The 11813-nt window shown below is 37.6% G+C and overlaps 1 protein-coding gene across 1 annotated transcript; it reads left to right on the forward strand.

The window, feature by feature from the left end:
* The first annotated feature begins 279 nt into the window (after positions 1–279).
* Positions 280–10732, forward strand: LOC112513710 (alpha-mannosidase). The gene is made up of 28 exons (XM_025120064.1): positions 280–486; positions 594–677; positions 951–1039; positions 1679–1853; positions 2370–2573; positions 2671–2742; positions 3397–3510; positions 3737–3837; positions 3927–4020; positions 4570–4737; positions 4824–4916; positions 5215–5277; positions 5375–5431; positions 5574–5805; positions 6358–6476; positions 6864–6920; positions 7204–7263; positions 7373–7444; positions 8425–8472; positions 8639–8758; positions 8943–9008; positions 9089–9201; positions 9295–9379; positions 9500–9610; positions 9823–9918; positions 9982–10029; positions 10274–10342; positions 10417–10732. Exons 1-28 carry the CDS (start codon positions 280–282, stop codon positions 10603–10605), a joined length of 3006 nt encoding a protein of 1001 aa, XP_024975832.1. The 3' UTR covers positions 10606–10732.
* The last annotated feature ends 1081 nt before the right edge of the window (positions 10733–11813 follow it).

Below are 11813 nucleotides of genomic sequence, written 5' to 3' on the forward strand. Positions count from 1 at the left end.
TGAATACAAAAACAGATAAAAATATTCACAATGAATACAAATCTCCTGCTTTTACCTTATCTGTTTGTTGTTTTTTCTATCCAAACTTCTAGTGAATCCGCCGGCCGAGGGAAAACCAATGTTGGTTGCCCCCCACTAAATTAATGGCAAAAAGGCAGTTTCATTTGGCATTACCCTATATATATTGCATTATATATGTATATATACAACGTATAGTTAATGGAATTGGGTAGATCATACATGTAAAGCAATTAGGGTTCTTTAAATTTGGGGGAAATGATGTCGGTTTTGTTAAAATTTCCCAAATTTTCATGGGTGTTTGTAGTTTGTGTTGCTGTTTCTTGTGGATTGATTTGTGGGTATGAAACTGGAGTTGGCATTGTTGAAGGGAAATTGAATGTTCATCTGGTTCCACATTCACATGATGATGTGGGTTGGTTGAAGACAGTTGATCAGTACTTTGTTGGATCAAATAACAGTATACAGGTTCATTATTCTTTATCACATACATACATATACATATATATATATATGTATGTATATATGGTGGTTTAATGTATGATTTTACTTGAACTTGAATGTGTTGTTTACAGGGTGCTTGTGTTGAAAATGTGCTGGATTCGGTTGTCATGTCGCTGCTTCGCGATCCGAATAGAAAGTTCATATTTGCTGAGATGGTATTGATTTTAGTTTATGTGATAGAATTATTCGTATATAACAATTTACACGGTAAGCGCTTACCGTGGTAAGCGTCGTCGCTCTTACTTGCCGGGTAAGACTCTTGGTCCTTGTCTCGCTCTTATCGGGTAAGATTCTTGGTCCTTACCATATTCATCCCATGAAGTAACGTGACTTGGTAAACACTTACCCGGATAAGCATTTGTTACACAAATACTAAAAACTTCAAAATTCTGATTGTTGTTTCTGATATATTTAACTACTGAAAACAGGCATTTTTCCATAGATGGTGGGAATTGCAGAGTCCAGATATCCAAGCTGCTGTGAAAAAGCTTGTTTCTGCTGGCCAATTAGAATTTGTGTATGCAATCTATGCACTCTTTTCTTTTTATTTTAAGTTAAAAAAAGTTAAGAACCGTGAAAACTAATTTTTATGTATTTGTTTTATATTGTGAAATAATGCAGATTAAAATACAGTGTTTTTTCATAATGTGATTATTTTTAATATCTATTTTTAGTATTTTTTTTTATATTGGGAAGTAACACTGTACAATCACATGTATTGTTTCACAATATGAAACAATACATGATTAGTGGTTCTCATTTGATTATGTCCTTATTTCCTTATAGGAAAATTCAAATAAGAATAGTTCAAAAGTTGAGAATGTGAGAATAGATCTCAACCATCAGATGAATCTTTTTAGAACTCAAAAGATTACCCCGTATTGTTTTAAAAAAAAATATGATTAAATTTGGAGACAGATAAATTATACAAAAATAAGAAGCATTTTATTTTTTTTAATTTGACTTTCATATCGTTAATACGTTTTCGTTCGGTTTTTTCTTCGTATGCTCATATTCTCATATTATTTGTCATTCTCATTTGAACCGGTTCTATAAATCTAATTACTAATTGTTAGAGACCAGAAAGCGGTATGTTTGAGTCATGGCAACGTTCGTCTTGCAATGAAACTAACGTTTAGAGTATTTGTTCGATCAGAAACGGAGGCTGGTGTATGCATGACGAAGCGGCTACGCATTACGTAGACATGATCGATCAAACGACTTTGGGCCATGACTTAATAAAGAGCAATTTTAACATAACCCCTAGTGCTGGATGGCAGATTGATCCATTCGGGCATTCCGCAGTTCAAGCTTATCTTTTAGGAGCGGAGGTAATTCTAGATTCACGTATTTCGTATTTTGCTAAATCAACGAGTTACTGAAATTGGTAGCTCAACTGTAAAGACCTTGGTTTTGCTCCCCCATGGTTACCGGTCAAGTCTCCTCTGGGTGCCTTCCATTGGATGGGACATGGCAGACAAGAGTGAGACAGGCGGGTGGTGAAAAAAATGTGTAAGATTTTAGGGTTTTAACTTTATATGGCCGTATGGGTATTTTAGTAATTTACCAATCTTGTTCAATATCTGATTTATGTTCCACCTATTTTGGTGGGACAGAAAAAAGACATTTTTGTCTCACTCACTCAGTCTTGTCCTATCCCTGTCTTAATTCCCACCAAACGTGAGACAACAAGTTTTTATCTTGTCCTGGTTTTATCTTGTCCTGCATACCAAATGCACTGTAGGGCCATCAGACGTTTACGTGGCTGTTAACTTCAAACTGGCCTGGACGCCCACAATAATGAGTTACTAGAATGTAATTTTTATTTGGTTGTGATCTAAATTCAGCTCGGGTTCGATTCATTGCATTTTGCACGGATTGATTATCAAGATAGAGCAAAGCGGAAGGGCGATAAAAGTCTTGAAGTCGTATGGCGTGGCTCCAAAACCTTTGGTTCGTCGTCTCAGATATTTACCAACGTGTTTCCTCGTCACTACAGTGCTCCGGATGGCTTCAATTTTGAAGTTAGGGGAGACTTTGAGCCCGTTCAGGTTCAGTCGCTAGCAATAACACGAAAACGTCTTTTTAGTATGTATTTTTCGTATTCTTGTTCTAAAACGATCTTATTTCGTGGTTACTGAAATGTAGGACGATCCTCTTCTCTTTGACATGAATGTAAAGAAACGAGTTAATGATTTCATCGATGCTGCATTGACTCAAGTAAGTGTTTTCGTTTATTTTCAAGTGATTAACTTTCCAAACTATCGTAATTACGAGTTACTTCTCGTTTGGCGACTTTTTTGTTACCCAAAAATCAATATACAAAATTTTGTAAACAAATTGTAAACTTGATTTTGATGTTTTATTTGGTTTACGTAAATAGTTCAAAAGAAATTACTCGGACAATAACTCGACTTTAATAAAGTTCGAGCTTTCAAATACTATACTATTTCCGCGAATACCCCAGCTAAGAATGCACAAAGTTTGGAGCCCGTTTTCATTAAAAAAAGCCTGGGTTTTGGGTGTGAGAATAGGCCCAATTGGGCATTTTCGGCCAGGCTTCAATCGAACCTTGAACATAAAGCTGGCCCGATCGGGCTTTAAGGCCTGGCATGGGCCTAGGCTCGGGCTTGTTAGGCCCTGGCTTTTTCGGACTTGGGCTTTTTTCTGCATCTCTATCCCGAGTTGTGATTTGTGAAAAGTGTAATCGAACTTATAAAATGTAGCCTCTCTTTGCATTTTTACAAGAACAATGACCGCTTTTTTTTTTTTTATTAACCTGAATATCCAACCCGCTCTGTTATTTTCCTAAAGACGAAACTTTGTTTGTTTAGTAGCCACAAAATGATGTTTTTTTCGAAATACAATGAACAGGCAAACGTCACAAGAACGAACCACATCATGTGGACGATGGGAGACGACTTCCAATACCAATATGCCGAGTCTTGGTTCAAGCAGATGGACAAGCTAATTCACCATGTTAACAGGGTATAGTTTGATGACAGCCTGTTTACAGTTTTAGGAGCAAAAGAACCGTAAATACTTTGAGAACCATGAAAATCATAACGAATATTTATGTATATTCATTATGAATATTTGGTTCCTCGGTTTTCAAAATATTTATAATTCTTAAATGAACTTTCTTTATAAATTTGTATATGCAATTTTTACGTTAGCTCCATTGAAATGTATTCAAGACTGTGATTGACCGCAGGATGGTCGAGTGAATGCATTATATTCCACTCCGTCTATATATACCGATGCAAAACTTGCTTCAAATGTGTCTTGGCCGCTCAAAACTGATGACTATTTCCCGTGAGCTTCTTGTAGATCGTTCTTGAAGCTATCACAACTGCCTCTGAAGCTATTACCGTTCGTTAAGATGCTTTTTTTCTTGTGTGTAGATATGCAGACGATGGAGATGCTTACTGGACAGGTTACTTTACAAGCCGTCCAGCCTTGAAAGGATATATACGTTCGTTGAGTGGATACTATTTGGTAAGATACAAATCGAACCAATTGTATTAAAGGTGCAGGGTTCAAACGACAACTGTAAATATATTGAGAATCTGGTAACCAACTACTCATGTTCTATTCATGATGAAAATTATTCATAACTAAAATGCACTATATATAATCAAAATGCATGATGCATGATACTCATGATCATTCAAGGTTATTCATCATGAATAATACATTAAATAGTTGACTCCCAAGTTCTGGAATGTTTATGAACTAACCTTTTTTTATTATATATGTATGCTTTATGGATTTTGTTTACAGTATAATTTAATGTAAAACCCATGTGAATACTATCTAAAAACCAAACAAAACCCACCCAACAAATCCCACAAAAGCAGGGTATGCAGAAGGTAAAATGTCCGCAGACCATTCCTCTATCCCAAGGGGTAGAGAGGCTGTTTCCATGAATACTATCTGAAAACTAGATATCTTCGTAGAAATGGAAGTATGGGCATTAGAAATGTCCAAAGATTTGAACGAAAAGAATTACGTCTTTCTGAAACTTCTTTTATGTCCATCAATTAGGCAGCAAGGCAGCTAGAGTACCTGGCAGGAAGGCGAACCAGAGGCCCCAACACATTCAGTCTTGGAGATGCTTTAGGAATCGCACAACACCATGATGCCGTAACTGGTACTGCTAAACAACATACAACAAGGGACTATGAAAAACGCTTAGCAATTGGAGCTGTCGAGGTAGAACTTTAATTGATCTTTGACTCAAAAGTTTACATGTAATTATGCTTCATTTATATTGATTGATGATCTTTAATTGTCAATAGGCCGAAGCTGTTGTCAATTCGGCTTTATGGTGCCTAACCAGTTCTACATCAAGCAAGATCAATTGCACCATACCCAGATCGACATTTAGCCAGGTGATGCTTCAAACTTGCAAACGAAATCAAACCAACGAACCCAATATTCCCACTCGAACTTAGGGTCTGGGGGTCAAATGTATGCAGACCGTCATCTACCCCAAATGATAGAGCGGCTAACATCTACCTGACTTCTAGAAGAGAAAAGTGCAGTATTAAAGACAAATTTTGTCAAACAAAGTTTTTAGATTGTACTCTCCTATCAAATCAAATCGTCTATGTGACTAGTTTTATTGTTCTAATTTTATATTGGATTTCTTATATAATCGAGCCTTGACGGTTCTTTCCTCTGTGACAGTGTCCCTTGCTCAATATAAGCTTTTGCCCACCAACAGAGAACATTCCTTCTGGAAAGAGTTTGGTAAAGCTTCCAGTTTTCCAATATAACAATTAGATATCTGCGGTAATTCAATTACAAGACTTCTCCTTTTGTGAAACACGGGTTGGTTCTTTTTCAGGTTGTTGTTGCATACAACCCTCTTGGATGGAGTCGCACAGATGTTGTCAGGATACCGGTGAGTGTATTTTGATCATATAAGAAAACCCCATTCGGCAAATGTACTTTCCTAAAACGACCTCAACAAGAATCTGTTCGTTTTATCCTGCATTTTTGCTCATTTTTCACTCACTGTCATCTTTTGCATATGGTTTTAACAGGTGAAAGATGCTAATTTGGTTGTCCAAGATGACAAGGGAAATACGATTAAAGCACAATTCATAGAATTTGATAACATAACAAGCAATTTAAGAAGCTTCTATGCAGAGGCTTATTTGGGAATTTCACCCACAGAAGTTCCAAAGTACTGGCTCTTGTTTCAAGCATCTGTGCCACCATTGGGTTGGAACACTTACTTCATCACTAAAACAACTGGAAAAGGTACTTTTAATGATCACGCCATAATTCTCTCGCTTTTGTGTCTATGAGAATATGTGGAATCCCATCAGATTACTCTCTAACATAGCTCTTGAGGAGAGAAGGGAGGTTTTAACATACGTTGAGAAGAAATTTTCCAAGTTTAGCCGATGTGAGACTCTAACAGTGTCTATAATGATTATTCGCTAAGCTTCTGTAACTTTTTTTAAGCAGTCAACAAATTGATACATGGTGTCTCCAAAGGCCACTTGTGAAGCTTAATTATGTGTTGCTTGATGCACAATTTTTCACAAGCCAGGGTCTTCACGAAATCAATTGTTTTATCCTTTGGGTAGAGGACAAGCGTGTGTGCATCCCACCCACATCCAGACCCTACTTTCTGGTGGGATATTAAATATGGGTTCGTTTGGTTTGGTTTGGTTTACTGATGCTTCTCTTGATGTTATCTTTCTTGAAATAGATGGAAATATAATCTAAATAATTTTGTGATCTTTCCTTTATCTTATGAGTATGGATGGGAGAGATTTTGATCTAAGATCTACTTTAATTTGCCTAATTCAGCAGGATTTATATCTGTGGTAGACACTCCACAGAACGATTCTATTGAAATTGGACCAGGAAGCTTGAAGATGTCTTTTTCTTTACAATCTGGACAACTAAAAAGAATCATCAATTCTAGAACAGGGGTAAGTTCCACTTTTAGGCACAAAGTCAATTGGACCTTACAAGTAATCAACTAGTAAGACCTTGAATTTGCTCCCTAGAGGTCCACCAGAAGGTTGTAACTTTGGGGTCCAAGGGATTAGTCAACGTGCATGTAATCTGGCCAGGACACTCACGATTACTTAAATAATGACTTAGAAAGCATAAGTTTTGGCCCACAAAGACCCCCCCCCCCCCAAAAAAAAAGCATCATTATAGAAAGGAATTTATGCATTTGACCAACGCTTTTATCAAACCAATCATTTTGGGAAGGAGGGAGTACAACTATATACCTTCTAGTCCACATTCTTGTTTTGGTTTTGACTAATCAACCTTCAAAGCTTCTCTAACTAATTTCCTTCATTTTCTAGATTGATTTACCGATACAACAAAGCTATCTCTGGTATGGTAGTGGATCCGGTAACCAGGTACGATAATTTAGGATCCATTTATTTTGCCCATTCCTGATATTCATTTATTGGTTCCAATTCCATGCTGGAAGGGTAAGGAGGTGGGAATCCATAAGTCAGGTATCAGGTTCGAATCCTGGCACCATCACCTGCCTTTGGGACACCATGATTTCCCCCATGATGGCCGGGGGCGCTCTTGAGGGTGGGTTATACCCCTTGCAAGACAGAAATGGGCCCATAAAATGGAAATGAGAAACAGAGATGATACATCCTCATATGTCATTTGCATATTTTCTAATAGCCTTCTGGAGCATACATTTTCCACCCCGATGGATCAGCCCCAGTCATTGTTTCAAGATCAGTAAGTATTCTTCACCTCCTAAACTTAGTTTTGTTAAATAAACCTTAGGCCGGCATTTTTGTTAAGTGATATAAATTACAATCACTTCCGTAAATTACTTCATTTTCAGGTACCAATTAAAGTCATTCGTGGACCACTTGTTGATGAAGTTCACCAGCAATTCAGCCCATGGATCTATCAGGTCAGAATCTTGATTCTACATAAGGAAACCATAGAGCCAGGGGTTGTTACCCTGTCAGGACATCTTACCCAGTCGGCGCATACCCAATTTTTTGAGTAAACGGCCATTAAAGTGTTCTTGGAAGTTGCAACCATAACACCTAACTTGGTTGCCATGATGGGCTAACTCAATCCAAGTTGCTTGCTAACGAGCAGGAGGGGAAGAACACATAAGAATTCATAAAAAAGGGTTTTGTGTTCTAGAATTTCATGAATGGTTTTCTTGAAGCAATGGACGATGCCTTAAAGATGGGGGACCTCCGCTTTATATAAATTTCCTCTTTCTCAAGAAAAATTTCAACATTAGAACTAGGAAACAGGAATTTTGGATAACCATGGGTGTGCGGGCCAGCCCACGAGGCTAGTAAGTTATCAGTCAGACAAACCTCTAGCCTCCCTGAGGGGATTTGGACTGGTGACCACTGCAAAGCAAACCGAAGACCTTACCAGTTAAGCTACCCCAGAGGGTTGAAATTAGAAATTTCTAGGTACAAGAAGGTTCTACATCCCAGCATAACTTAAGTAGGACTCATTCTAAATACCAAGAAGATTCTAGATCCCATCACGACTTATGTAGGACTCATTCTAAGTATCAAAATCATTCTAGAATAGGATTCTAGGTGCAAGAAGATTCTGGAACTAGGAACAGAGGAAAATTCTAGGTACTAGAAGATTCTAGGTCTCTTTCGAAAAAGAAGGTTTTAGGTCCCACCTTGACTTAAGTAGGACTCATTCTCAGTATCAAGATGAATCTAAAATACGTTTGAGGAACATTCTTTTTGATATTTTACACTCGGTTTCCACATGCTCTGAAAAATCCATGATAAAAGCAGATCCGAACCCCAATTCAACGGGCCATTCTAGATAATTTCTTTAGAATCTGACCTTGGTGTTCACTGTCTTTGTCCTTCATTTCAATTTCCTGCCTCAATTTGTTTTCAGGTGACTAGACTTTACAAAGACAAGGAGCACGCTGAATTTGAGTTCATCGTAAGCATTCATTCCCCATCTGTTTTACATTTAAGTTTCACAAGAATATCTCTAGAATGATTGTTAACAAATGCTAGTTTTGCAATGAAAACTTAGAATCCGTTGGCAAGTATGAAAAAGATCATAACCCCAGAACACTGATTCTAACAAAAAGTCTCGATTCTAGATTGGTCCGATTCCTACGGATGATGGTGTTGGAAAAGAAGTTATTACTAGAATTACAGCTGATATGGCCACCAACAAGGTGTTGTATACAGATTCTAATGGAAGGGACTTCCTCAAAAGGGTAAAACACATTATACGTTTTTCTATATTTTCTACAGTCAACCTCACTATCATCGAGGAATTACTGTTAGGATATAAGGAACCCCCTTCAATTCTCTCTAAAAGAGTCCTTATAGAGAGAAGGAAGGTTCCTGCAAGCCAATATGAACTTTTTACTGATTCGATAATTCTTGATTTATTATCAGGTACGAGATTATAGAGAAGACTGGCCTCTTAAAGTCACACAACCTGTTGCCGGGAATTATTATCCAGTAACTCTCGACCTTTAGTTTTTACGTATGTCTCTGCTTATACGATACTAAAAATATCTTCTAAAATCTGTTGTTTGCAGCTCAATCTTGGAATGTTCACAACGGACAACAAAACTGAACTATCGGTGCTTGTTGATCGCGCCACCGGTGGAGCCAGCATCAACGATGGACAAATGGAGATCATGTTCCATCGGTACACTCTTGCGTGTCCTCAGATCAAGTCTCTTTTGTGGACTTCTTATACGGGCATATAAATGTGACTAAATCTTTCTTATTTTTCCTAAAGGCGTATGCTCTTTGATGACGGTAGAGGCGTGGGTGAAGCCCTTGATGAAACTGTGTGTACGAAGACCACATGTCAAGGACTTGCGGTATGGTACCATAAAACATTGATACTTTTGTTCACCTGTTTTTTTCTGGAGATGGGACCCAGAAATGAAAACTAGACGAGACTAAATGAGTGCTGTAACCTTGTATACAATATGGTTCAGGTTCGAGGAACTTATTACATGAGCGCCAACCACGTTGGTAGCGGATCACGGTGGCGCCGAACAACGGGCCAAGAGATCTATTCATCCCTCCTCTTAGCTTTTACACATGAGGTATGATCTAGCTACGACGGTCCATGGCTCCTTTTTCTCCTCGGTGTCAGTTGGTCCTCCGGTTGGGCTTTTTGCCACCTCCGGTTGGGCCTCTAGGCCCGTTTCCTATTCAAGTGAAATAGTTTGTGCAAGCATACTGTCCTAAATCCAACAGTACTATTTCAAGTGATAGTTTCTCCCGATATCATACCTCACACCCATTTACTCGACAGAAACAAGACAATTGGAAAGCTTCTCACTCGATGAGATCAACAACAATGGATCCAAACTATACTTTACCCCCAAACATCGCATTAATTACGCTTCAGGTAATATGAGTAGCGTTATACAACATTCGCAAGCATGGCTCTCTTTGACTTTCGTTTTAATAGGAATTGGAGGGCGGAAGTGCGCTCCTTCGGTTAGCCCATCTATATGAGGTAACATCTTCTTTTAACTCAACATTTGTGACATAAAAGGCGTCGCTAAAACTTCGATTTCCGTCACTAATGCTACTCGTGACACCAAATCCGTTTGTGCGTAGGCAATGGTCCTATCTTTTGCGACGCCATCAGTGTCACTAATATTTCTCTTGTGGCTAACATCCATTCTTTTGCATCGCTATTTCGTCTCTATGATCCGGTTTTTCAAAATCTACTTATTACATGTTATGAATGTGGTTAGGCTGGTGAAGATGCTGACTTTTCAACCTTGGTCCAAGTCGAATTGAAGAAGATGTTTGGTGCAAAGACGGTATGCCGCTATTCCAATGGTTTTAGAATTACCGAAATTTCTCACTAACCATATCGAGTTACATTTTTGTACAGATCAAGACAATAACAGAAACAAGCTTATCAGCAAACCAAGATAAGTCGGTGATAAAGAGGATGCCATGGAAGGTTGAAGGCGGAAGTGGGAGCGAATCAGCACCTATTAGAGGTGGGCGTCTTGACCCTTCAGCTCTTGTTGTTGAGCTTGGACCTATGGAGATTAGGACTTTCATATTACAAATTTGATTCATCTGAAGTAACTTTTAAAAGGAACGAATAATTCTTTATCAAAACGTGAAAAAACTTCACTTTCGGTATCACATAAACAAGTTACAAACGAGTAATAAATAGATTATGTGCTGTTATAAGTCCTTTAGGGTGCTTTTTATATGTATTTTTAAAGTGATCAATCAAAAGTTAATAACGAGACAATCATTTGGTGCTTACTATATATTTTTGGAGCATCTAAACTTCACCTCCTTCAAGATGAACATTCTTAACTGGTCCTGAGGGATTGGTCCGGTCAAGAACCGGTTATAACCAAACCGAATCCAGTTCAAGAGGGGGATGATTTAGGATCGGATAAGATTGGGTAAACGCACCGTTTAAGAAGATAATATTACAAATCGGTCATAGACCGGGCTTACCCAAAAGATATCCCCGAAAAAGAGTTGAAAGATTAAACTTAGTTTTGAACTTCTAATAATTTACAGAAAAATTATTAGCTACAAATAGTGTTACGAGTAGTTAATATATAAATACAAAAAATAGTTCAAAAGAACAAAGACTGGTTAAGTGGACGAGCCCAAATGACCGGTACCGTTTATGACAAGTTATGGATTTTTTTACCCGAAAATGGGTCTGGACCAGGACCAATTAACCATGTAGCAGGCAAGGACTACAGACTTCAGTTAAGCAATTTCAGTTCGTCTCCGGAAAGCCCAAAATAAAGCCATCCAGGGAGCAACGACCACACATTACAACCAAATTGGCTTTATAGGACATCTAGAATGTCAACGTTATAATAGAATACTTTATAAAATATAAGCTTATAGGACCAAACTATAAAACAATCATATCTAAAAGCGTTACAATAAGTTTATAAAATACTTTTAGGCATCCTAACAAACTTTTTTAGGACGCCTTTAAAATAAAGTGTCCTATTAACTATTTTTATAAGACACTTTTGATAAGTGTCCTATATACTCTTCTTTTTATGACACTTTTTCAAATAGTATCATATACAATAGCTAGTACGACACTTTATTTTAAAAACGTCCTAACAAACTTGTTAAAACGCCTAAAAGAGTCCTATAAATCTATTGCAACTCCTTTAAATAGGATGCTATTTGGTTTGGTCCTATAAACTTAAGTTCTATAAAATACTTTATTATGACGCTTAGACATTTTATGCGTCCTATAAAATCAATTTTGTGTAGTGACAGGTCATGTTT

This window comes from Cynara cardunculus (assembly GCF_001531365.2).
Source record: "Cynara cardunculus var. scolymus isolate 2C chromosome LG 5, CcrdV1, whole genome shotgun sequence".
NCBI classification, from domain to species: Eukaryota; Viridiplantae; Streptophyta; class Magnoliopsida; order Asterales; family Asteraceae; genus Cynara; species Cynara cardunculus.